Genomic DNA, 27,493 nt, shown 5'->3' with positions numbered 1-27,493 from the left:
GTGAGTGGGGGGATACATTTAACAGCATTATCCTTGACTAAAAGGGCTACTTTAGTTTAAAGAATAGGGTGATGATGATTCAGTTGAAGAGAGAAGAGCCGTAGGACTGAACCCAGGTCTCCAGGATACATTACTTGATACATTCTATTCTTTTGTATTCTTCTGAAAAATAGGAGCTGGATATGAGATAGGAGCCTCCCACACGGTCCAACTAAACATAGACAGAGAAGCAAAGCCGGTGCCAACAGCAAGGGGGTGATACAAGAACATTAAACAAAAAAAAGCCTCAGAATGGAAAAAGAAACGTTCTAAGAACAAACAAGTGAAAAAGCAACAACATTTGCAACACCCCCCACCCGAAATCCCACAGGTAACTACACTACCTCTTTACCCCGCCCCCTCCCTATCACTCTCTTTTATAGGTACAGCATCATATAGCAAAAATACATTCATTAGGTAGCAGACCAGAATGGTAAAAAACACTCATGCAAATCCAGGCTGTTTTACACAGAGTCACAAACACAGGAAAGTCTTTGGCCGGGATTCAATCCAGTAGGCACGCTGTAGCGCAGTTGACAATGCGGCTTTTAAAGCCAATCTTCCCGCGTTTGCGGAGATTGCATTCACTGTAAAAGCTGCAGATATTGACTCAATTGGAAACTCCATTTAAATGTCAAGCGCGCTACTACACAGCTCTGATTGAATACCGACCTACTTCTCATACAGTACAACAGTGTGCCCCAACAGTCAGTGCCTTCAGGGACCGTATTCATAAATCGTCTCAGGGTAGGAGTGCTGATCTAGGATCAGATTTGCCCTTTAAATCATAATGAATAAGAGGGGGGACCTGATCCCAGATCAGCATTCCTACTCTGAGACACTTTGTGAACACAGGCCCAGGTCTTCTCATGGATGTTCATGAAGTTGTTGTTTACTTGTTTACATACTTTTTTATTTGCTACTGAAGGGATAAAAAGGAAATGTGTGTGTGACAGATGGTGGTCGTACACTCTGTGGTCTTCTGCACACCATATCCTGGTTCACCCCACCGTTCACCAAATAATGTCCCAGTTCTCCCCGTTTTACTAGGTTCTCCTAGGTTCTCCCCTTATCTGTCCGAAGGGTGAGGTTCTCCCTCTCTCTGTCCGAGGGCCGATGGGGGGGTCCTGGTTGGCAAACAGTTTATAACCAATAGTTATATATAACCCATAGTCCTTTGCTAGGACCCCGCTGATACCCATAGAGTTACGTCCAGGAGGGAGGAGGGAGGAGGGAGTTACAATACTTCCAGAGACAGACACAGAGCCACAGAGGCAATCTTCTATGATGGTTACTATCCATTATTTAAAAAAGAAAGGCGTGATATTTTTTTGGCATCTGTTATTTTCAGTCCAATATATAGTTTTGAACTCTAGATGTATCATGTTCCCTTAATTTTTAGTAAACAGTTGTCTTTTTAATTCCAATCGATGTGCACATTCATTCACGTTGCAGTTCCAGTCATGGTTGATGTAATCTCTCTAAAGACAGTCTTATGATATTACATACTATATATGCTGATCTTTCCATAAAGTCTTTCTCTTATAGATATACAGTATATTCATATATAGGATGATCTCTCTCTATTCTCTATATAGTATATTATAGTCCTGTCTCCATGGTTACAATTCCTGTGAGCTGATGACGTGGAACAGTGTGACGTTGTACAGAACCTGGTGTCCGTTGTTCCATGCATAGAGAGCACGGTCCCGAGGGTTGTAGTCAAGCATGGAGATATGGGAGTACTTGTTCTGGAAGGCGATGTCTATGTACTCGTATGTGGAGGAGTTAGTGCTGTAGGCATAGTACACCTTAGTCCCTCCAGAGTAACCGTTGGTAACATAGAGAGTACCACAGATCATGAAGGCTTCGCCGGCGCTCCTCTTGGGGTGGTTGGTAGTCCAGCTCTTGATGATCTGAAGCGTGCTGGGGTTCAGCTTGCTGATGACGATGTTTCCAGCGTTCTGATTGGTGGCATAGACGGCCCAGAGACCGCCCTCGTCCACCATGAGGTCGATGTCGGAGTGGCCGCCCCAGGCATAGTGATACATGTTGTTGAAGCCGGCGTTGTCCAGCTGGCGTGCCTTGCTGATGGCGGAGGTCTTGAAGTCGAACTTGATGATGATGTGGCTCTGGAATTTGTTGAAGTAAATGGAGCCGTTGTAGACCACCTGACCTGTCCCGGACCACGGGTGGGGGAGGCGGTGAGACGTGAAATTGTCCGTCGTCATGAAGTCCGCCATGGACTTGTACTCCCGCACGAAGCGGTTGTTGTGGTAACCGTCCATGTACCAAACCTAACAGATGGAGATACAGACGAGTAGAGAGAAGAGAGGAAACATTAACACAGAGTCAGAAGCAACTTTATAATACAAACAAGATAAAACACACCCTGCAGTCCTGTTAAAACCCTCCTATCAAACTCCTCAATGCACCATTATGTAGATAGAAGATTTATATATCACGCATCATTTCACACTGTAAATCAAATCACGCTGTCAACAGAAAGCCTAATTAAATCGGATGCTTGACTCAGAGCAGAGCGGGGAGCGGTGTTCCTGCCTCCTGACAGAGCAGACCAAGCTGAGATCCAGCCTGCTGCTTCAGAATACAAACAGTCAGGAATGACAGGAAGCTGCAGGTGGAGGCAGGCCGGGGTTGGGGATGAGCCCAGCCGCACAGGGATAATGAGGATCATTCTGGATAAAAGGTTCGTATTTTTTTCGCCTGTGGCTTTGGTTGGGGCTTTAAGGAAGTTTCCGGGGCGCCTGCCTAGACCACTTCCTCCATTTCCTCTATCCCTCCCTCCCTCCTCCATCCTCCATCCCTCCCTCCTTCATCCCTCCAAGCTCTGACACACCTCAACTTTCCCATCCCCTCTCCAGACAATTTTATTGGCTAATTCATCTTTGAAAGCCCGGATGTAAGGGCCTTAGGGGTCCAGGAAACACCATCACCAAACTTTAATGTTCTCCTCTTACTTAGAGAGAGAGAGAGAGAGAGAGAGAGAGAGAGAGAGAGAGAGAGAGAGAGAGAGAGAGAGAGAGAGAGAGAGAGAGAGAGAGAGAGAGACCCCACACAAACAGACCTCACAGAGCCCCAGGACAGAAACACATTTAGTTCCAACCAAATTATGAGAAAGCAAAAAGTTAACTATTTGACACACTGGAAATAATCAACCAAGAAACAGAGCAAATTGGAATGCTATCTGGCCCTAAACAGAGAGTACACAGTGGCAGAATAACTGACCACTGTGACTGACTCCAAATTAAGAAAATCCTTGACTATGTACAGACTCAGTGAGCATAGCCTTGCTATTGAGAGAGGCCGCCATAGGCAGACCTGGCTCTCAAGAGAAGACAGGCTTTGTGCACACTGCCCACAAAATGAGGTGGAAACTGAGCTACACCTCCTAACCTCCTGCCAAATGTATGACCACATTAGAGACACATATTTCCCACAGATCACACAGACCCACAAAGAATTGAAAACAAATCAAACATTGATAAACTCCCATATCTGTTAGGCGAAATACCACTGTGTGCAATCACAGCAGCAAGATTTGTGGCCCATTGCCATGAGAAAAGGGCAACCAGTGGAGCCCAAACAACATTGTAAATACAACCTATATTTATCTGTTTATTTATTTTCCCTTTCATACTTCAACTACTTGCACATTGTTACAACACTGTACACAGCCAATAATATAACATTTGAAATGTCTCTATTCTTTTAAAACTTTTGTGAGTGCAAGACTCTCACACTACCTTGTAACTCACAAGCAGCACGTTACACAGAGAAACCACAAGTATAGAACAATAGCAGGGATACCCACATATGTAACATGTACAGTTTTCCATCGATGTACAGATGTTATTATGACTATGACAGTCATGTATGTTTATGTCTGCGTGTGCTTAATGTATTTGTGCTATAACCTCTAAACCCCAGATCTGCACATGTGTACGTTTTAAAGTCATATAAACATCTTGGCTGACACCCTCCCTTCATTAACAACCTAGCTGTCAGGGCTCAGGTGTAAACCACACATTTATTCTCTGCATTTGCATTTTAATGTGATTTAGTAATGAAAGCTAGGTCTGTCTATTCCTCCAACATATGCCCAGCCCAGGAGAGCTAACTCAGACATGGCCATTTAGTACAAAGAAAGGAAGGAAGGAAGGAAGGAAGGAAGGAAGGAAGGAAGGAAGGAAGGAAGGAAGGAAGGAAGGAAGGAAGGAAGGAAGGAAGGAAGGACGGACGGACGGACGGACGGACGGACGGACGGACGGACGGACGGACGGACGGACGGACGGACGGACGGACGGACGGACGGACGGACGGACGGACGGACGGACAGACAGACAGACAGACAGACAGACAGACAGACAGACAGACAGACAGACAGACAGACAGACAGACAGACAGACAGACAGACAGACAGACAGACAGACAGACAGACAGACAGACAGACAGACAGACAGAGTAAACACATGAACATTAATCAAAGCTTCTATTAAGGTCAGACTCTGAAGAGTCAACTCTATTATGGGTGTGTCAGGGCTCTTAACAGCCTGGCCTCTTCAACTGAGTGCCATTAGTCATGTCATCTGAGTGAGATAGTGTGCATCACAAAGGGCACCCTATTCCCTACATAGTGCACAACTTTTGATCAGAGCCCTATGGGACATGGTCAAAAGTAGTGCACAATATAGGAATAGGGTACCATTTGGGATGCAGGCAATGAGTGTAATGTGAAGCAGCTAGTGTGATCTTCCAGTAGCTACAGCAGTGAAACACAGTGCCAAGGTCAGGAAATCATTACCTTAATGTAGCTGGGCTTTAGACGCTACCGAGGTAAGGAAATCATTACCTTAATGTAGCTGGGCTTCACACGCTTTTGGAGCTTTAAAGAGGGGTAATTGTATTTTCTCCATGTTGATGGACGGCTGAAGTGTGTGTGTGTGTGTGTGTGTGTGTGTGTGTGTATACCCTGGTATCTCCTTCCGGTGCTGCAGGGTCAGTCATCCAGGATCCGAACCGGGATCCAGACGTCTTGATGGTGACAGGTTCGCTGATGCCCGTCAACTTCCCACATGCTGAAAAGGAATAACCAACATAGAAATACCTCTCATAGATACAACATATAATTCTCATAGATTCAACACTGCATTTGTATGATTCATATTGGCTAGTATGCTGTAATAAAGAAATAATCTTGTACTTACACACAATAACATCATTTACAAAACATTCACTCTTAGCCTTCATTCACAAAAGAACAATAGAATGTGTATATTGTTGTGTGTGTCCATGTCTAGGCCTCCATCTGTCTGTCATCCTCAGAGAATAAAGGTAATGGTCTTTGGTATTCTGTGCATTATGTTTGTGTCTGAGCGATGGAGAGAGATAGAGAGAGAGAGAGAGAGAGAGAGAGAGAGGGAGGGAGAGAAATGGGGAGCGAGAGAGAGAGAGAGAGATGGGGAGAAATGCGGAGAGATGGAGGGAGAGAGATGTAATTGTTGTTCCAGTTATGTAGGATCTATTGTGCTCATGCTGCTGCTACTTGTTCTATGCTGTTTGAGCTGAGCATATCGTTAATTAGGCTTGATTGAGGTGTTGATGTGAAGTTGACATATCTAGCGCTGAACGCTTGGCTGCGCCTCGTTCCCTGATGACAGCCAGGTAGTTTGATTAATGGGTTTATCATTATGAACAGATGGGGAACAACCTCGTTCCTGTTGTTAAATCTTAATGTCAACTAACGAACAAACAGCTCCAGTCCCGTCCCCCATTATAATCTCTCTCTTTCTCTCTATGCTTCTCTCGCTCTCTATGCGATTCTCCCTCTTTCTCTCATTCCCTCTCTGGCACTAATGTGGTTGTGAAATGCAATTATGGGAAGGAGTCATAGAATCCAGATTAGTTTTCTGATTCTTCTTTTCCTGTCACTTTTACCCTCACTCTTTCTCTCATGTCTATCTATCTTCACTCTTTCTACCACACGGTATTATTTTCCCACATTTTGAACGTTTCGGAAGTTAAAACTAGATCATTTGTGTGTTTAGCACACTTTTGATATGTATTAAATTAAATTAAATATATCAAGCACGTCCCTGTGTGTGTGTTTGAGTGTGAGTGTTTGTGTGTGTGTGCGCGCGTGCGCGTGTGTGTGTGTCTGTGTGTGCATGTTCCCTGCATGTGGGTGTGTGCTCCTGGGTATGTGTATTCATTCATGCCCTTACATGTGTATAGCTGTGATTATGAGACCTCAGCAGCGAGACAAACACAACATCACATGAGCAAACAAACACCACTACTATCAGCCCCTTACATAATACCTCCGTGGGATTACAGACTATAGTAATAATCTGTGTTTATTTATTTATTTCCTCTAATCACCATGTTCCTATCTTTGGATTATGGTCGTCTGGACCTCGGGGAGAGCGAAAGATGCACATGAGGTCTAATCTAATCTCCTATTGGCCTGAATATGGTTCCAGCCAACCAGCGCTAGCCTACGGGGAAATCTAACCCCAAAACCATCAGTCAGTCATTCTGGAATGGAATGATGATTTGAGGATTATGGAATCAGTGAATGAATGTGGACACATTAAAGAGGGAACAGCCTGATCCTAGTGTGAATGTGGAACCATTAGAGAGGGAACAGCCTGATCCTAGTGTGAATGTGGACACATTAGAGAGGGAACAGCCTGATCTTAGTGCGAATGTAGACACATTAGAGAAGGAACAGCCTGATCCTCCTTTATCTGATCTGATCTCTAAACTCTGTGAACTGTCTCCTGCTGAGTGACCTCTGACCTCTCCTTTATCTGATCTGATCTCTAAACTATGTGAACTGTCTCCTGCTGAGTGACCTCTGACCTCTCCTTTATTTTATCTGATCTCTAATCTCTGTGAACTGTCTCCTGCAGTCTGTTTCACTTAATCCTCACAGAACTCTACACAGATCAGAGGCTGCGCATGTGGCTTGATCTGGGGCTGCGTCCCAAATGGCACCCTATTCCCAATATAGTGCACTACTTTTGACCAGGGCCCTCAGGGCTCTGGTTAAAGGTAGTGCACTATATAGGGAATAAGGTGCTATTTGGGACACAACCTGTTAGTGAGGACTCTACCACTACTGGTCCAGGACTAATCATGTACTGGTAGTGATGAGGAGGTCATCAAGTCACATAGAGGGGGAGAGATGGGGAATATGAAAGAGGTAATGAGGGAGAGGCAGAATGTGTGTTGCAGATAGCAATTTCTATGTGTGTTTAGCATGTGTTAGAATATGTTTATGAATGAGAGAGAGAGAGGGGGGGAGAGACTACTTACCATGCTCTCCAGCTGTGTTTGACTGATGGCAGAATTGTGTGTGTGTGTGAATTTCTGTTTGTGTGTGTGTTTATAGGTCAGACAGTGTGCGTGTCACTGCATTCATAGCAGAGTAATTCAGCAGGCTATTGAAATGCAAACCCTACTACAGCTCTGAGAAGTGTTTTCCACCAACAGCCACTAGACAGCCTTGTAAGACTACACCGTAGGTGTGCAGTGCATTTATTAACACTGTAATAAATCACTAGGATGTTGTAGACTGAGATGAGATGGTTAAATAGAGTTGAGAGGGTGACAAAGAATTATACCTCAGATTGGTTACAGATTGTACATACAACTCACCTACGTATGTGTCACAGGCGGCTGGTGGCACCTTAATTGGGGAGGACGGGCTTGTCGTAGTGGCTGGAGCGGAATAGTGGAATGGTATCAAATACATCAAACACATGGTTTCCATATGTTTGATGCCATTCCATTAACTCCGTTCCAGCCATTATTATGAGCCTTCCTCCCCTCAGAAGCCTCCACTGGTATGTGTTCAATGATCAAATTCACCCTTGCCACATTGGCTAATTGGCTAAACAGAGACAGGCAAAAATATGGGATAATATTTTTTTTCTCAGTGTAAAATGGGATTAAACAAAGGGCGGCCTAGAGAATATTGAGAAACAGGTGTTTGAAACAATTGTGAGACATACATGTAATACATATTTAACTGATAGGCTGTGTAATAGTATGTCTGCTCATGACATCTGGAAAGAAGCTAAGGTGTGTTCCAGTGTGTTGAGAGAAGGATGGTGTGTTTCTTTTCAGATGTTTCATGTGTGTACACAGTGTACCTTGATGTAGAATGTTTCTGAGGCGTGTAGTACATGTGCCTGAAGCTTTCACTCTAGTCTAACACCATACAGAAGTTATCCATGAACAATGTGGACAAGGGTGTGTGTGTGTGTGTGTGTGTGTGTGAGTGAGTGTGTGTGTGAGAGAGAGAGAGTGTGTGTGTGTGTGTGTGTGTGTGTGAGAGAGTGTGTGTGTGTGATAGTGTGAGTCAGAAACTTTCTCAGCCTACCTAATTTTTGCATGCATGCTCGGAGTCTCTCCTCAAGACCTGACACTCTGTTGTGGAGTTCCTCGTAGTCATAGGCTCCCATCTCTTCCTGGAGCTCGCTTAGAACTGACGTCAGATTCTGGACCTCCTCCTTAAACTGCAATACCAATTTGGCATCGGCTTTGTACTCCTCCAACACTGGTATCAACGGCCTAAGCTCCTCCATTTTCGATTTTATGGCCTGAAAGGATTGAAATAAGCTGGGTTCAGTGTCATGCCTGGAGACAAAAAAGAAAAGACTCCCAAAAAGTTTTTTTTTTAAAAGAAGAAAGCATCCATCTGGCACTGACTACTCTAGCCTTGCCTACACTGACATTCTCTCAAAGTAACACAACAGCCCTGTGTGTTAGTGTGTGTGTGTACAGTGTGTTTGTGTGTGTCTGAGCAAACAAATCCAGTGAGTGTTCCACCGTATTGGCGAGCAAGCGGAGGCTCCGTCATGATGCAGACGAGCCGTTACGTTAAACACAAGCCCTCAGTACACCAGGAAACAATTGGGAAAGCTCTTTATTGGTCATCATCGTTTAAAATGCAATAGAGTTACATGCTTTTACATGTCACACACAACAAAGGGTTTCAGATGTTATTATCACTAATGTTTATAGGTACGTAGTAGTCTTTAGTAACCAAATATGCATAGACAAAAACCAAAAGTAAAAGAACAATAAAAATAATAATAACTGGAAACAACTAAATTTTTACTTTTGAAAAAGCCTTTTGATGGAAATGTTCTACCAGTAACATGCAGGAAAAGATCAGTGGTAGGTAGGTAGGTAGGTAGGTACACTCTTTAAAAAAAAAGGTGCTATCTAGAACCTTAAAGGGTTCTTCGGTTGTCCCCATAAGAGAACCCTTTGAAGAACCATTTTTGGTTGCAGATAGAACCCTTTTGGTTCCAGGTAAAACCCTTTTGGGTTCAACGTAGAACCCTTTCTACAGAATGTAGGTAGGTAGGTAGGTAGGTAGGTAGGTAGGTAGGTAGGTAGGTAGGTAGGTAGGTAGGTAGGTAGGTAGGTAGGTAGGTAGGTAGGTAGGTAGGTAGGTAGGTAGGTAGGTAGGTAGGTAGGTAGGTAGGTAGGTAGGTAGGTAGGTAGGTAGGTAGGTAGGTAGGTAGGTAGGTAGGGTTGGCTGGCTGGTTGGTTGGTTGGTTGGTTGGTTGGTTGGTTATTTGGGAAAGGGGTAGGTGGGGTTTCAGGTAGGTAGGGTTGGCTGGTTGGTTATTTGGGAAAGGGGTAGGTGGGGTTTCAGGTAGGTAGGGTTGGCTGGTTGGTTATTTGGGAAAGGGGTAGGTTGGTTTTCTTAGTAGTAGTACTAATGGTGCTAAAGGTAAATCATGAACGCTCGTAAATCTCGCAGTACTGTGGATTGACCTGCCCCTTCTTCTCTCTTTACATGTCCTAAAGTTAGCCCTGCAAGCAAGAACATAACATACTGTTGACATCTAGCTTACTAACCTATCTGAGAGACACAGAAAAACACACACTGGATTAGAGAGTATGTTAAGCATGCTTTGATTTTGCACTCATGATATGAATGTGGGGGGCATGCATTGGACATGTAGACACTCAGTCAGGGATGCAGGGGGTGGAAATAGTTGTTTTGTCATTGATACTGCTGTTAATGTTGAGGAGACTACAATACATGCAGAAGTTCAGTCTGTCATCATTAGCCAGGTAACTGGAGTGTCTGAGTGCCAGGAAACTTACATCAATGTGTCTGTAGCTTCTGACCTCCTTCTTCTTCTGTGGTTTTAAAGGTTAGCTGTGATTACTGGTGTATCTACTACCCTCTCTCATTGATTAGTTCAATCAATCAATCAACCAATCAATCAAGAAATCAAGCAATCAAGCAATCAAAAAATGTGTGTGGTCCTAAATTGACATTGGTGATAATCATTTTAAAGGGAGGAGAGGGAGGAGGAGGAGGAGGATGGGAGGAAGGAAGGTGAGCCAAGCAATTAATTAATATCTGGTTGATTATTGTTTTTGCATGTGGCCACTGAATGGTCCAGTATCCCTCCAGCTCAAACACCTGAATTAATTATGGTTACTAGTGTTATTAGTAGTAGTACTAGTATTAGTGGAAATGGTAGTTGCGGTTGTAATAACGGTTACAAGCAAACGTTGTTATGGAGGAAGAAGACTGTTTATTTAGATATTGAATCCAAAACCTTCCTATCAAAAGTCTTAAGTCCTGAGTGTTTAGTTAATTCTGATACAGTCCTGATACATTCAACTCTGAGAGCTGTTCCTAGAGACCATAGAAAACACTCTAGGTGAGGTTGGTGATGCTGAACCATTGAAAAAGAAATATGCAGCACTCCAATGGTTCAATCTCAACACTCATTCATTAACCAGTAATTAAACATGCATGGATAATAGATAGGTATTGAAATTGGATTTTTTGAGTGCTCTCCATTGATTATCTGCGAGGATCCAGCACCTAAGTATTTTTTCGAATAACTTTTGAGTGAGAATGTTGTTGTTTATCATCTGATGCTGGACCATATCCTGAGTGGGCAGTGGGCACACACATAAACCCATCCATGGTGGATGGTGGTTGTATTAGATGAGTGGTGTAGGTGAGGGTGATGGTGATGGTGATGGTGATGGTGATGGTGATAGCCCCCATAGCCCTAGCAGGGTGGGTTTAGGTATGCTGGGCTGCTACTGTGGCTGTACCTTGTATTGCTTGGCGATGTTCTGCTTGTGGTTCTCCTCCACCTGTCTGAACTTGGTCTCCAGACCTCTCAGCTGCACCTCCATCTTCTCCACATACTGCAGGTCTCTCTGGGTCCGCTGGTCCAGCACCTGGATGGACTGGGTCATGTTCTGGACCTATCACAGGGGGGAACAGGGACACATGAAAATGGGTATGCATACACTCAATATGGCCACGGATTCATCCATCACAAAATATTGACTTGAATGAATGTTTCTATAGTATGGGTTCAGAGTCTGTGGTGATGAATAGGTTGAGACAGGGTGCTGCTGTCGTAGTGGCTTGTCTGGGGCTGCTGTCCATGTCAAATCAAATAGTCCGGGTAGCCATTTGATTAGCTGTTCAGGAGTCTTATGGCTTGGGGGTAGAAGCTGTTAAGAAGCCTTTTGGACCTAGACTTGGCGCTCCGGTACCGCTTGCCATGCGGTAGCAGAGAGAACAGTCTATGGCTAAGGTGGCTGGAGTCTTTGGGCCTTCCTCTGAAACCGCCTGGTATAGAGGTCCTGGATGGCAGGAAGCTTGGCCCCAGTGATGTACTGGGCCGTACGCACTACCCTCTGTAGTGCCTTGCGGTAGGAGGCCGAGCAGTTGCAATACCAGGCAGTGATGCAACCAGTCAGGATACTTTCGATGGTGCAGCTGTAGAACTTTTTGAGGATCTGAGGACCCATGCCAAATCTTTTCAGTCTCCTGAGGGGGAATAGGCTTTGTTGTGCCCTCTTCACGACTGTCTTGGTGTGTTTGGACCATGATAGTTTGTTGGTGATGTGGAAACTTGAAGCTCTCAACCTGCTCCACTACAGCCCCGTTGATGTGAATGGGGGCGTGCTCGGTCCTCCTTTTCCTGTAGTCCACAATCTGTGAGGTAAGACGTGACAGGTCATTGGTGTTGCTGTGGACATTATGTCACCATAGTTACCTTTTCCAGCAGTTGCCTCAGCTGTTTGGTGCGGGCGTCTCGTGAACACATGGACTGCTGCGGTGCCACCACGGTGCACACACACCTCCCCTCACTGTCCTGGGCAGAACTGTACACCTGCCATGACTCCTCTGGGTTCACTGGCAACACCTGGAGGAGAGCGATGGAGGGAAGGAGGGACCGAGAAAGGGAGAGAGAGAGAGAGAGAGAGAGAGAGAGAGAGAGAGAGAGAGAGAGAGAGTCAGACAGAAGCGAGAAAGAAAATGATGTAACAATGTGGGAAAGAGAGAAAGAAGAGGACGGAATAGAGAGAAAACGGGAGAGTGTGTGAGAGAGGTGAGAGAAGTGAGAGAGGTGAGAGAGGTGAGGTAGGTAAGAGAGGTGAGAGAAGTGAGAGAGGTGAGAGAAATGAGAGAGGTGAGAGAGGTGAGAGAATTGAGAGAGATGAGAGAGGTGAAAGAGGTGAGAGAAGTGAGAGAATTGAGAGAGGTGAGAGAGATGAGAGAGGTGAGAGAGATGAGAGATATGAGAGAGGTGAGAGAGGGATAAAAAGAAATGAGGAGGGGATGAAAGGAAAAAACAAGAGAAAACAGATGAGACAAGAGAATAACAAAAGCATTCATCCTATAATCCAATTGTCAGGGATTTGTTGACTAAAGTATTCTACCCCACCCATCCTTGCCTACTCTCTGACTGAATAGGCTTATTTTAGCAGTACGTTTCAATCACACAGTGTAGGCTTGTGGTGACGTGCCGCACCCGTTGGAGTGGTGGAGTGGAGTCATGTGTAAAACCCTCACTACTACATAGATATTTTCTCGCAACAGCCAGAGCTTACATAACGTCAGTCTGTGGGATGCACACGCATGGCGCCATCTGGTCACGATGAGAACCATTCAACTCCTCCCCACCTCCCACCCCGCTCCATCAAATCATCAAATGCCATCAGAGGGGAACGGCAGCCTATCGAACTGGTCGAGACTTGTCCAAATACTCATCTATGTACATTATCAAAGTTATTGGTGTCCAATTATAAAACAACACGAATAGGAGGTATGAGATTGTCAAGACTAAACAATCAACACAGTCCACACTGAGACTGGGCCAAGACTTGGTATACAGAATCCTACAACACTCAAGAGGTCGTCATTGAATGCTGAATGTGGTGCTGATGATGGTCTCACAGCTAATGAACCACAATCTGATAGGCATCTGACAGCAGTGTTGATTGACATGTCACTGTCCTTGTCCCTGAGTGATTAACAAGTTGAGGCCCAGTAATCACACAGCCTGTCAGTCAAAGAGTCCTGCTGCATATGTATCCTCAGGTCTAATGGTATAGGTCTGGTGGCACAAACACAGGAAATAGCCAATACATATCGGCCTTGGTCGTCTGAAGGCATAGCGGCACTTCCCTCCTATTCAGTCTCTTAAGACATAGAATATCTGCCTGATTAATCTGAAATATTAGCACTTCCATTACCACTGTACATAAAAGCCAACAGCATCCTGATCCTGAATCCACACACTCATTCCACAATCTATTGTTCTACTGTAGCCTACATCATGACCAACCAATTCCAATGGTGAACATTAATCTAAGTGCATTATGATATGTCTGGCATACTACTGAGAGTGAATGGATATAGTGCTTGGATCCTGTTTCAGTCATCACTGTACATCCTATCCTATAAGTTAACCAAAAATGTCACCAATAATGTACTTAAAATATGGTAAATTAATTGAAAATAAAACTATTTGAATGTTTAAAACCAACTGGCAACCTTTCCATATTCACTTCACAGGGCCATTGACTGAATATAGTGGTGGATGCTGGTGGTGGATGCTGGATTACTGGGTATGTACTGTAGTACTCTACTACTCCACTAGCTTCTCCCATCATTAGGACTGGATCACCACGAAAGACAGGTTCATTTGGAGGAAGCTTTTATCAATAATCCCATGGGAGTACAGATCAGAGAGAGCAAAGCACTCCACCCTACTGATCTTTAGTACTATGTAATAACGCAACATTCTGTCCATCTGATCATCACATAATAAGCTAAAATGACTAGGTAGGCACAGGGATATTTATTAATTACAGTGCAGCCTTTACATTGAAGCAGATTGTATTGTTTTAAAAAAAGGACACTATTGAAATTGTATATGTTGTAATCAAATAGCTTTTTGCCAAAAATGTAACCCATGAAGGCGTGCGTTTTATGAATGGTTTCTTAGTCAACCTTAATGCGTAAAATATCTCACAAAGTATTAGACTATTTATATTTTATAATAATTATAATAATTTCCTTTGATTAACCAAAAGGTCAGATTGTGCTTGACAAAGAGATAAAGACAAGAAGCAATATGCCCCGCGTAATAAAATGACCCATTTTTACTCTGGTGCGCCTTTCATTTGATAATCAGAGACCCCACTGAACTGAGGGTGCCTGGCTGCCGGGGACAAACAGGAACCCAGCTGACTTCACTGGAAAGGTCTGGATGCGAAATTTCGTTTTCACTTCATTTTTACCTTGCAGCGTTTTATCAATGACAGCATCCAAACAAACCCATTGTCGCGCTCAGTCTCCACCGCGCTCCCTTGTTCTCCTCCACCTCTCACAATGCAGCGCGCTCCCACGCCACTCCTCGAAAATACTGTAACCTACAACCGGACTATCTCGCTCTCCGTCTCTATATCTATCCAGCGAGATATCAAGCTGAGAGAGGCGATATTAATCATGCCTCTCAAATTCTATTTTCTCTAAGATCTGACAAGCAACAAGGCGCTGAAAACATAGGCAGCACAACATAAATACTAGTGACCCTGTCAAGCAAAAAATAAGACATTTTGGAGGAGACAATAGCCTAATAACCCTATTATAGCCTACTTTTAATAATTCATGAACCAACCATGCGAGCGAATAACAGAACATCTTCCAGCCAGGTAAATAATGGTAGAGAAACCCATTATTTTTAATGCAGCCAAAATGAACCCACGGGAAGCGTAAAGTTGCGGTGCCACTTACTCCGGTGCTCCTGTCCGGGTAGCCTGCCCTCTCCGCGGTGAGCTTGGTGGTGTTGAGCCCCACTAGCGAGGGCAGTGTCTGCGACATCCAGTTGGTGATCATCGCCATGGTGCTCAGCACAACGCCGATCTTCAGCAAAGGCACCGACATCTCTGCACTCTGCGTTTAACCCAAACCAGCTTCATTCTATTTCAGCACAATCCGGCGAGAAACGAGCAAGGCAATCCATGTTGCCTAGTGAAGCCATAGCCTGCTGGTGTAACACCCGTAGCCCCGGTTCGGTCGGTCGTTCCTTGGACATCACTGGTGAACGGCTGAATGGTTCGGAGTTGGAAAAAGCCCGGAGGAGCAGGTTTGCAGGTAGAGATGAAGAAAATAAAATGTATCTGGATGGGTATCTCTTTCTCTGTGCTGTCCCGCGCTCTGGTGGCTTTCCCGTTCTCGGTTCCTCTTTAGTTCACGCCCTCCGTTTGCCTCCTGACTCGCACGCTCCGTGATTAAGTGCTAGTGACTACACACAGGCTGTTCCAAAAGGCTGAGGGAGGGAGGAGGTGCCTACGGATCCATAGCAGCGCGAGCAACGCGCAACGGTGATGTCAGCCAGGTTCGTCCTGCCTGCTGCTCGAGACGCCTTTCCCCGTGCCACCGGGGGTCCGTGGCTGCCTGGCTGGTATGATCTCGGATTGCGAGTTATTATCCCCGGGGGGATTGGGCAAAGAGCAGTTTCGGGTAAGGTCGCGCCACTCGTCCGGTAGCGAGAAGGCCGGGGCAGGTGACATTTTTCTCTCCCCAACCCCCGTGGAGCGCGAGCTGTTGGGGTACCTAGAATAACTCAACATTACATTAATTTAATGAACAACCCCATGTATTAAAGTCCATTATTATTTTATTTAATGAAGTTGAGCTAGGCAATAAGGATCATAGATATATGCATACTGGAGCACACAATAAGGATAACAACAATTTATCATCCCAAATGCATTAATACACATCAACAATTTTAACACAAAACATGTATGTCTTTATTTAAAAAAATACCCACAGCGCGCACCTATCATCATCAGCACTGCGTTAGAGTATAAGGTAAATTGACGCGATGTAGGCCTATGTGAAAGACTCTGGCGCCATCGTGTAGCTACTTTAGGTGTTTCTGGTAAATCAAACTATCTTAAAGAGACAGTAGGCATAATATTGTTCGTTAAATAGTCGCGCACATCACATGAATGTCACAACCCAATTTAAGTGTGTTATCTCTCTCTCAATTCAATTTCAATTCAATTCAATTCAATTTAAGGGGTTTATTGGCATGGGAAACGTGTGTTAACATTGCCAAAGCAAGTGAAGTAGATAGTAAACAAAAGTGAAATTAACAATAAATATTAACAGTAAACATTACACTCAGAAGTTTCAAAAGAATAAAGACATTTCAAATGTCATATTATGTATATATACAGTGTTGTAACAATGTGCATATAGTTAAAGTACAAATGGGAAAATAAATAAACATAAATATGGGTTGTATTTACAATGGTGTTTGTTCTTCACTGGTTGCCCTTTTCTTGTGGCAACAGGTCACAAATCTTGCAGCTGTGATGGCACACTGTGGTTTTTCACCCAGTAGATAAGGGAGTTTATCAAAATTGGGTTTGTTTTCTAATTCTTTGTGGATCGCTGTAATCTGAGGGAAATATGTGTCTCTAATATGGTCATACATTTGGCAGGAGGTTAGGAAGTGCAGCTCAGTTTCCACCTCATTTTGTGGGCAGTGTGCACATAGCCTGTCTTCTCTTGAGAGCCAGGTCTGCCTACGGCGGCCTTCTCTCTCTCTCTCTCTCTCTCTCTCTCTCTCTCTCTCTCTCTCTCTCTCTCTCTCTCTCTCTCTCTCTCTCTCTCTCTCTCTCTCTCTCTCTCTCTCTCTCTCTCTCTCTCGCTCTCTCTCTCTCTCTCTCTCTCTCTCTCTCTCTCTCTCTCTCTCTCTCTCTCTCTCTCTCTCTCTCTCTCTCTCTCTCTCTCTCTCTCTCTCTCTCCCCACCCTGAGTGTCTGTATTATACTCGGTGACGAAGATATCTACTGGATGAACACCAGAGTGTGAGAGAGAGACCATAAGAGACTGGAAGAATGAAGATCAAGAAGGAAAATCACTAGTGAACTCATACTTCTTCAACAAATATACCACATCAGAATTGCCACACCACCAATATGACACACCAGCATCTCAGAGTAGGAGTGCTGATCCAAGATTACATGGACAGGGTTACATTTACATGACATTTTAGTCATTTTTATGAAAAAAGTATGAAAAAATGTATGCACTCACTAACTGTAAGTTGGATACCTGTTCCTAGATCAGCGCTCATACTCTGTAGGCCCAATACCTGTCCACTTCTTTTTTCCCATCACCTTGTGAATATTTTGAACCCTCCCTTTAACAATTAGGATAATTTTACTCAATAAATATTTGAATTACAAAGCAAAGGGGGATCTGTCTCATGTAAACATTGTGAAGAATCAGAGCACCGAGCAGAGCATTACAACGGTTGTCTAGTGCTCCACCTATAGGTTTAGCTGTAATACTGCAAGATATTACATCAAGACCCCAAATATCCACAGTGCTATATGGGCTATTTCTGTCCTCGCAGTAATGCAGTATACTGATATAAATAAAAGACTCACTCTCCCATTCTCTCTCTATTTCACCTTCCCTTTCCCGCTCTCTCCCTCATTTTTTATATTTTTTACATTTTAGTCCTTTATTTTTTATTGGTCATTTAGCAGACGCTCTTATCCAGAGTGACTTACAGTTAGTGAGTGCATACATTTTCATACTGGCCCCCCGTGGGAAACGAACCCACAACCCTGGCGTTGCAAGCGCCATGCTCTACCAACTGAGCTACAGGGGACTAACACTCTGTATCTGTATCTTTGTCTGTCTCTGTCTCTGTCTCTCTCTTACTCTCGCCCTCTCTCTGTTTCTTTGTGTCTCTCTTTGTCCCCCTTCTCTCTCTGACCTTTCTCAGTGTACAGAACACAGCAGTTGTGACTCTGCAGGACAGTGTGAGGTATCAGAGGGGGTCAGCTCACCACTGTGCTTGCCCTCTCCTGCCCTGCATATCCCAGCTCAATCCAACCCATCCCTGTCCTGCCCTGACCTCCCCTCTCCTCCCCTGCCCAGCTCTGCTCACCCCAGCCCAGGGCCATCTCATCTCTGCCAGTCAGTTAGCATATCATTACTAAGCACTAATTCTCTACACTAACACTCTCTGGGCCGATTTCCCCAACACAGATTAAGCCTAGTCCTTGAGCATGATTATTAGTCCATGACTAGGCTTAATCTGTGTCAGAGAAACCGTCCCCCTGACCATCTCCATGGACAGATCATCTAATAGGGGATAAACCAGTGGACCAGATCAGTCAGTGGAGGACTGGCTCAGGCTTGTCACGCTGACTTGGCTAACCATTTCACAGAGAGAGACATGTTTATACGATTACTGGAAAAGGACAATATGGCCATTTCAGAAAGTACAGTTTAACATATGTACACTAGTACAACTCTGTGATGATAACTAACTTTCAGAGTTTCACTTTATGAATAAATCAAATCCCAGTTGTCAATCACAACATAATGCAGTGCAGCTGCAGACCCAATCCATCTTTCTCTCCATCTTTCTCTCTGTCCCAAGAACTGAATTGATTATAGTGTAAACTTTACATTATAAACACATCTCTCTCTCTCTCTCTCTCTCTCTCTCTCTCTCTCTCTCTCTCTCTCTCTCTCTCTCTCTCTCTCTCTCTCTCTCTCTCACTCTCACTCTCACTCACTCACTCACTCACTCACTCACTCACTCACTCACTCACTCACTCACTCTCTCTCTTCTTCCTTTCCCTTACTGACGTGTACAGTTGTTGATGTATGTGTTAAGTAACTTGAGTGCATTCTCATGTGTCTATGAGTGAGTCTGCATATGTTTGCATAAGTGGGAGTATGTTATATATCTCTCTGAGTAAGCCTGTAACTGTGTGTGGGCTTGTGTTTGTTTGTAGATGTATGATGACATGCAGAGGTTTGCACTTTTCTGCAGGTGGAGGGAGAGATGGGGGAGAGATGGGGGTAATGGTGGAGAGAGAGGTGGAGGGAGAGGTGGGCCTGAAACCTTGAGGGTTACAGAGTGCTGTTATGCTAGTGTAACAGCAGCAGCTGCTTATCAGGTCTCTGTGAGAGGGCAGGGAGAGTTGGGTCTAAAGCTACCATGCAGGAAGATGTAGTGGGCTTGAAGCCTTCAGGGAGCTGCCAAGGGAACAGCTGGCCCTTCTCTGCATAACTGACAAGCTGAACCAAAAACAAAAACAAAACAACAACAACAAACACTGCCCTCACTATAGTATCTCTGCTTCAAAAACATGTTCATTAAGAAACACAACAAATACTGCCCACACTAGCTATGCTTCAAACATGAAGGAATTTTGGAATAAATACTGCCCACATACTCATTAAGGTCTGACTGCAGCCCAAGACCAGGTAAACTCCAGGGAAGAACCACCCAGGGAAACCAATCCCCCTCTTTGTCGCCACAGATGGTTTGTTTACATAGCAGGTTAGGATAATTAACATGGCAGCTTAGAATAACTAATGCAGCAGGTTAGGAGAATGAGGTTAAGGTTAGGAAAACGGTTAGGGTTAGGCTTAGCTACGTTACTACAGTTGACCCATAAAATGAGGAAGTAGCCAGGAGCCAATAGAAAGAGAAACAAGAGGGGGCTTGGTTTCCCTGGGCGGTTCTTCCCTCGAGTTTCCCTGGATGCGGGCCACCTTCTCCACATACTAGCTATGATCTGAATACATGTTCATTAAGGAACTCTGGCATATATACTGCTCTAGGGGCCTGAAGTGTATGCTAATATAATGATGTAAATGATGGAGGGGATCATCTGATGTGTTATGGTGGAAGATCTGTCAAGATGTGAGGAGGGATGTTGGTTATATTGGCTGAAGAATTGACAGTGTGTGTGTTTGCATCTGTCTGTCTGTCTGTATTTCTTTCTTTCTGTGTGTTTCAGTGTGTGTGTGTCTTTGTGTGGCTGAGAGAAAGTGAGTGTGTACATGAGTGTGTGATAGAGAGAAACAGAGAGAGAGATAAAACAACAGATGATGTCCATCATTGTGACTTGTTGTTGTTCTACTCCAGACCAAAGCACCTGACACAAATCATCCTCCACCGTAGAAATAACCAAATCAAATCAAATCAAAATTGATTTGCCACATGCGCCGAATACAACAGGTGTAGACATTACCGTGAAATGCTTACTTACAGCCCTTAACCAACAATGTATGTATTTTTTTATAAAAAAGTAAAATAAAACAACAACAACAAAAAAGTGTTGAGAAAAAAAGAGCAGAAGTAAAATATACAGTAGGGAGGCTATATACAGGGGGGTACCGGTGCAGAGTCAATGTGCGGGGGCAGCGGCTAGTTGAGGTAATATGTATATGTGGGTAGAGTTAAAGTGACTATGCATAAATAATTAACAGAGTAGCAGTAGCGTAAAAAGATGGGGTGGGGGTGGGGGGGCAGTGCAAATAGTCTGGGTAGCCATGATTAGCTGTTCAGGAGTCTTATGGCTTGGGGGTAGAAGCTGTTGAGAAGCCTTTTGAACCTAGACTTGGCGCTCCGGTACCGCTTGCCGTGCGGTAGCAGAGAGAACAGTCTATGACTAGGGTGGCTGGAGTCTTTGACAATTTTGAGGGCCTTCCTCTGACACCGCCTGGTAGAGAGGTCCTGGATGGCAGGAAGCTTGGCCCCAGTGATGTACTGGGCCATACGCACTACCCTCTGTAGTGCCTTGCGGTCGGAGGCCGAGCAGTTGCCATACCAGGCGGTGATGTAACCAGTCAGGATGATCTCGATGGTGCAGCTGTAGAACTTTTTGAGGATCTGAGGACACATGCCAAATCTTTTCAGTCTCCTGAGGGGGAATAGGCTTTGTCGTGCCCTCTTCACGACTGTCTTGGTGTGTTTGGACCATGATAGTTCGTTGGGGATGTGGACACCAAGGAACTTGAAGCTCTCAACCTGTTCCATACAGCCCCGTCGATGAGAATGGGGGCGTGCTCAGTCCTCTATTTTTTCCTGTAGTCCACAATCATCTCCTTTGTCTTGGTCACGTTGAGGGAGAGGTTGTTATCCTGGCACCACACAGCCAGGTCTCTGACCCCCTCCCTATAGGCTGTCTCATCGTTGTCGGTGATCAGGCCTACCACTGTTGTGTCGTCTGAAAACTTAATGATGGTGTTGGAGTCGTGCCTGGCCATGCAGTCATGGGTGAACAGGGAGTACAGGAGGGGACTGAGCACGCAACCCTGAGGGGCCCCCGTGTTGAGGATCAGCGTGGCAGATGTGTTGTTACCTACCCTTATCACCTGGGGGTGGCCATCAGGAAGTCCAGGATCCAGTTGCAGAGAGAGGTGTTTAGTCCCAGGATCATTGAGGGCACTATGGTGTTGAACGCTGAGCTGTAGTCAATTAATAGCATTCTCACGTAGGTGTTCCTCTTGTCCAGGTGGGAAAGGGCAGTGTGGAGTGCAATAGAGATTGCATCATCTGTGGATCTGTTGGGGCGATATGCAAATTGGAGTGGGTCTCGGGTTTCTGGGATAATGGTGTTGATGTGAGCCATGACCAGCCTTTCAAAGCACTTCATGGCTACAGACGTCAGTGCTGCGGGTCGGTAGTCATTTAGGCAGGTTATCTTAGTGTCCTTGGTATTACAGACTCAGTCAGGGACATGTTGAAAATGTCGGTGAAGACACTTGCCAGTTGGTCAGCACATGCTCGGAGTACACGTCCTGGTAATCCGTCTGGCCCTGCGGCCTTGAGAATGTTGACCTGCTTAAAATTCTTACTCACATCGGCTACGGAGAGCGTGATCACATAGTCATCCGGAACAGCTGGTGCGCTCATGCATGCTTCAGTGTTGCTTGCCTCGAAGCGAGCATAGAAGTGATTTAGCTCGTCTGGTAGGCTTGTGTCAATGGGCAGCTCGCGGCTGTGCTTACCTTTGTAGTCTGTAATAGCTTTCAAGCCCTGCCACATCCGACAAGCGTCAGAGCCGGTGTAGTACAATTCAATCTTAGTCCTGTATTGACTCTTTGTCTGTTTGATGGTTCGTCGGAGGGCATAGCGGGAATGCTTATAAGTGTCCGGGTTAGAGTCCCGCTCCTTGAAAGCGGCAGCTCTACCATACCCTAGCTCAGTGCAGATGTTGCCTGTAATCCATGGCTTCTGGTTGGGGTATGTACGTACGGTCAATGTGGGAACGACGTCATCGATGCACTTATTGATGAAGCCTGTGACTGATGTGGTGTACTCCTCAATGCTATCTGAAGAATCTCGGAACATTTTCCAGTCCTGTAGCTTAGCATCTGCGTTATCTGACCACTTTTTTATTAACCAAGTCACTGGTGCTTCCTGCTTTAGTTTTTGCTTATAAGCAGGAATACATTTCATTTCAGTGTATACTGCAGACCATGTCTCTCCAACCTGTTCCTGCAGAGCTACCGTCCTGTAGGTTTTCACTTCAACCCTAATCTAGTGCATCTGATTCTACTAATTAGCTGGTTGATAAGCTGAATCAGGATACAACTGGGGTTGGAGGGAAAATCTACAGGAGGGTAGCTCTCCACGAAGAGAGTTAGAGAGCCCTGCTGTAGACTACTAACAGTGAAATAACACTGATTGATATGTACACTGGCAGCTCAGTGACATCTCCTAAATACTCTCACGTTCCTCTCTAAAATAAAACAATAGCCTGCAGTGGCAGTGCTTTCAGAAAGACATCTGTCCAGGCTGTAGGGGAAAAAGTGAAGTGGGGTGACATAAATCATCGCCTCTAGGGCAAGTTATGTTGAAACAGAATCTGGCAGAGTCTGGTTTTGATAACGAAGCAATGTGCTGCTCTTTCTATCTCTGCTCTGTTCTGTTCTGTTCTCTCTCTCTATCGCTCTCTCTCTCTCTCTCTCTCTTTCTCTCCGTCTCTTTTGCTTCCTCTCTCTCTTTCTCTTTCACTTTCTCTCTCTCTCTCTCTTTTTCTCTCTCTCTCTTTCTCTCTTTCTCTCCCTCTTTCTCTATCCGTCTCACACACTCTCTCTTTGTTTTTTCTCTGTCTCCGCCTATCTCCGACCCATATTTCTCTCTCTCTCCCCCCATCTCTCTCACTCCAACCCTTTCCAAAACACCCAATTTCCCTCTACCTCAGCATCCTTGGGTGTGGTGTTTGATGTTGTAAGTCTCTGTTGTCTGTTAAGCTATAAATAGTACTCCACAGTGAGTATTATAGTGTTCCTGATAATGCTGGAGGCCGGTGGATGTTGAAGCTGTGGCCGGATATTGACTGACCTTGTTACAAATGACATCCATCCAAAATGCTCACGCATAGTCACACACTCAAACACACGCATGCAATCACATAAACACACACACGCGCACACACACACACACGTGTGTACACACACACATACACACACACACACACACACCAAGGCCATCCAAGGCCACAGACTACAGTGTCAACACAGCCCCTTACAGACACCACAACATGCAGCACCCAAAATGTATAATGCAGGATGAAGTCTAACCTCATATGACTTTTCCTCTTCAATCAATGAGATCAGAAGGGCAACATGTACAACAGAGTCAGCATTACTGAGAGCTCAGCACAGTGTTTGTGTCACAGTGTTACAGGGAGACTACAGTGATGTGTTGGTCATGGTGAAAGATGCATGGGAGAGATGAGGGCTGAAATGAGTGTCTGTGTGTTTTGTGGGGTCAGCTATTTCTCTCTGAGGCTGTGTGATGTAGAAAACACACACACACACCTCACTTGGCACAGACGTCAGTCCAACATCGTCCTCTGATTGATATTTGACAGAGCTGTCCATTAACATTAATCCAATCTGAAATTAAGTAAATGTTGAGGCCTGGGGTTGAATTTTTATTAAAGGGGATTACATTTTTAAAAATAGAATATTGTGTGGTCTATGTTTGTACATTGAGAAATAGATTTCTGCATAATGGTTCATGTTAACCTAATTATTATGTTGAACTAATGCCAATTTGGTTTGGTAGCCTAATGTTAACTTGCACAGGGGGACAGGACAGTGTACGTCTGGGAGAATGAACAGATATTTTTATATTATTTATTTAACTAGGCAAGTCAGTTAAGAACAAATTCTTATTTAATTCTTAGATACACCTGTAGTTTGGTGTGACAGAACATCATTTATAGAATATCTGAGCAACCCTTTATACAAACATTTGTGCTATACTTTTGGGAATTAACTTTGAACTTTAGTGTAAACTGTGCACACTGTGAGTTGCTGTGTCAAAGGCAACTCCCTCACAACAATGCACCATCAGCACCAAGGACAGCACCATCACCATCATCTCACAGATTGACAAATGCTGTGCTGGTGATTAAGACACTTGACAATACAACAGCACTTGACTATATCCTCCAATTACATTATCAACTGGAGCATTACAGCCTTGGATCAATCTCAGGTGATTGGATTTATATGTTGGGGTGGATAATCGTTTATGTCAGACCAGTAACATTTTACTTTGTTGGTTAGAACAATCTCCATAGTCAAGTTCTCAAGCGCCTCACTCAGTCACTTCTCCTTTAGGCTTTCTCAAAGGACCATGCTGTGTGCTGTGCTACTTGAAATAATATTCGACTGCTTGTTATTCAAAACAAACGACATATGCAGAATAACGATACATATATCAGACACATCACAATGATTCAATATAGAATGAAAAACGACAACCATTCTGACATAACCCTCACACAGATGATTTGGTTGGATGGGTTGATTTGTCATTCATTCATTACATTTGCTTATAATTTATACGTGTGTAATATATTTGTATATTTACACATTTGTGTGCATTTAGGATTTTGTACATCTCTATCCCTGCGCATTAGACAGCCCCGGTAGGGTTAGACTATGTGACATTCATTGGGCGCTGCTGGCGCTATCTGCGACCGTGTAGCACAATGTATCCACATCATCGCCATGTAATCCCACCCGTTAATCTGCTAAAGCGCGGAAACTGGTTAATTCACCGTAGTTCTGTCTAGGCTACCGAGCAGGCACCGGGTACTAATCTTTTATCGGATCTCGAGCCAATTAACCGCTCACCACCGCGTAGCTCTAATACAGCGGGGAAAATGGCGTGTGTTTAAACCTACTTGGGTGAGTTCTGTGCCCATCAACACGAGGACGATAAGACTCAGGATCTTGCTCGAGGGCTGCATTTCTTGCCTCCGGGTGTGTGGAACCAACGCTCTCACATGCAGATCAGTCCCTTTGCTTCCCCCGCACCGAAGTCCTCTCCTCTCGGCTCCCTCGTAGCGCTGCGGCCGCTCGCTCTCTTCTTATCCCTCAGCAACCAAATAGTAGAAAGCGAGAAATCTGTTTTACGGAATCACAGTCTCTTCGCATATTTATTTCATCTCGGCTCCCCAGTCTTGGTGTTTCTGCTCTCCGTCTTTCTTCTTTCCTTTCTTCCTCTCTAATTGGTACAACGAGTTCTGATAAACATTTGCGAAGGGAAACGTTGGTTTAAAATACGGGAACACCGGTTACTCAGATATTGCCAAAACTTTGTCTCCCTGCCTGGAGCCACCGAATAAGCGATGGGTGCAAAATGAGAGAGACAGCGGAGCTGTCCATCGTGCTGAAACAGGAAGTGACGTGCTTGAGCGTGGGAAATTCAAGCAGGACAACATGGAGCGCTCAAGAGAGATAGGAATAATATTTGATTGAGAAAACATAACCCTTTTTCAATTCTAATATTTATACTGAACAAAAATATAAACGCAACATGCAAAGTGTTGGTCCCATGTTTTATGAGCTGAAATAAAAGATCCCAGAAAATTTTCAGATGCACAAAAAGCTTATTTCTCTCAAATTTTGTCCAGGACCTCCACATCCGGCTTCTTCACCTGTGGGATCGTCTGAGACCAGCCATCCAGAAAGCTGATGAAACAGTTTGTTTGCACATCTGAAGAATTCCTGCATAAACTGTCAAAAACCGTCTCATGAAAACTCATCTGCGTGCTCATTGACCTCACCAGGGACGACCTGACTACAGTTCGTGGGTAAATGCTCACCTTCGATGGCCACTGGCACACTGGAGAAGTGTGCTCTTCACGGATGAATCCTGGTTTCAACTGTACTGGGCGGATGGCAGACAGCGTGTATGGCATCGTGTGGGTGAGCGGTTTGCTGATGTCAACATTGTGAACATGGTGGCGGTGGGGTTATGATATGGGCAGGCATAAGCTACGGACAACGAATACAATTGCATTTTATCGATGGCAATTTGAATGCACAGAGGTACCATGACGAGATCCTGAGGCCCATTGTTTTGCCATTCATCCGCTGCCATCACCTTATGTTTCAGCATGATAATGCACAGCCCCATCTCACAAGGATCTGTACATAATTCCTGGGAGCTAAAAATGTCCCAGTTCTCCCATGGCCTGCATACTCACCAGACATGTCACCCATTGAGCATGTTTGGGATGCTCTCGATTGACTTGTATGACAGCGTGTTCCAGTTCCCGCCAATATCCAGCAACTAGGCTCTACTGTAGCTCAGTTGGTAGAGCATGGCGCTTGCAACGCCATGGTTGTGGGTTCGTTTCCCACGGGGGGCCAGTATGAAAAATGTATGCACTCACTAACTGTAAGTCGCTCTGGATAAGAGCGTCTGCTAAATGACTAAAATGTGGGACAACAGGCCGCAATCAACAGCCTGGTCAGCACTATGCAAAGGAGATGTGTCGCTCTGCATGAGGCAAATGGTGGTCACACTAGATATCGACTGGTTTTCTGATCCACGCCCCTACCTTTTTTTTAAGGTATCTGTGACCGACAGATGCGTATCTGTATTCCCAGTCATGTGAAATCCATAGATTAGAGCCTAATGAATTTATTTAAGTTGCCTAATTTCCTTATATGAACTGTAACTCTGTGAAATCTTAGAAATTGTTGCATGTTGCGTTAACATTTTTGTTCAGTGTAATTTATTTGTTTGTCACAGCCCTATTAAAATAAATCTGGCCTGTTTGTGTTCTAGACTAGAGAGCCTATTTAGTCATTGGGAGTTTGTTCTTTGATTTAACTCAAATTCCACAATTATGGTATTTATTTGACATTCACATACACCTCTGTTCATTGATGTTGAAATAATACATGATGATAATTGATAAGGCTGAAATGGTGTATTGGTTTCTAAATGGAGAAGTTGATCAGCCACCAATGGCAGTGA

The 27,493-nt window shown here is 44.5% G+C and overlaps 1 protein-coding gene across 2 annotated transcripts; it reads right to left on the bottom strand.

Annotated features, from left to right (window-relative positions):
• Positions 1 to 25,914, bottom strand: LOC121582167 (noelin-like). Of its 2 annotated transcripts, none has more exons than XM_041897792.2 (6): positions 25,407 to 25,914; positions 12,129 to 12,278; positions 11,170 to 11,325; positions 8,450 to 8,669; positions 5,032 to 5,138; positions 1 to 2,336 (listed from the first exon to the last, which is right to left on the bottom strand). In XM_041897792.2, exons 1-6 carry the CDS (start codon positions 25,470 to 25,472, stop codon positions 1,662 to 1,664), a joined length of 1,374 nt encoding a protein of 457 aa, XP_041753726.1. In that variant the 5' UTR covers positions 25,473 to 25,914; the 3' UTR covers positions 1 to 1,661. The 2 variants fall into 2 exon arrangements, with proteins under 2 accessions (XP_041753726.1, XP_041753725.1); XM_041897791.2 differs by lacking the exon at positions 25,407 to 25,914 and adding an exon at positions 15,158 to 15,830.
• Between the last annotated feature and the right edge of the window lie 1,579 nt (positions 25,915 to 27,493).

The sequence above is a fragment of the Coregonus clupeaformis genome, chromosome 15, assembly GCF_020615455.1.
Source record: "Coregonus clupeaformis isolate EN_2021a chromosome 15, ASM2061545v1, whole genome shotgun sequence".
NCBI classification, from domain to species: domain Eukaryota; kingdom Metazoa; phylum Chordata; class Actinopteri; order Salmoniformes; family Salmonidae; genus Coregonus; species Coregonus clupeaformis.
The sequence above is the reverse complement of the archived record's forward strand: the minus strand, read 5'-3'. Positions and strand labels throughout refer to the sequence as shown.

Excerpts from the sequence above, each read along its gene's own strand:
- LOC121582167 (XM_041897791.2), bottom strand. The coding sequence starts at position 15,307 with ATGTCGGTGCCTTTGCTGAAGATCGGCGTTGTGCTGAGCACCATGGCG. Across the intron at positions 8,670-11,169 it reads ACATCGCCAAGCAATACAAG|GCCATAAAATCGAAAATGGA; the intron begins GTACAGCCACAG and ends CAATCCTTTCAG. Across the intron at positions 2,337-5,031 it reads CACCGGAAGGAGATACCAGG|GTTTGGTACATGGACGGTTA; the intron begins GTATACACACAC and ends TCCATCTGTTAG.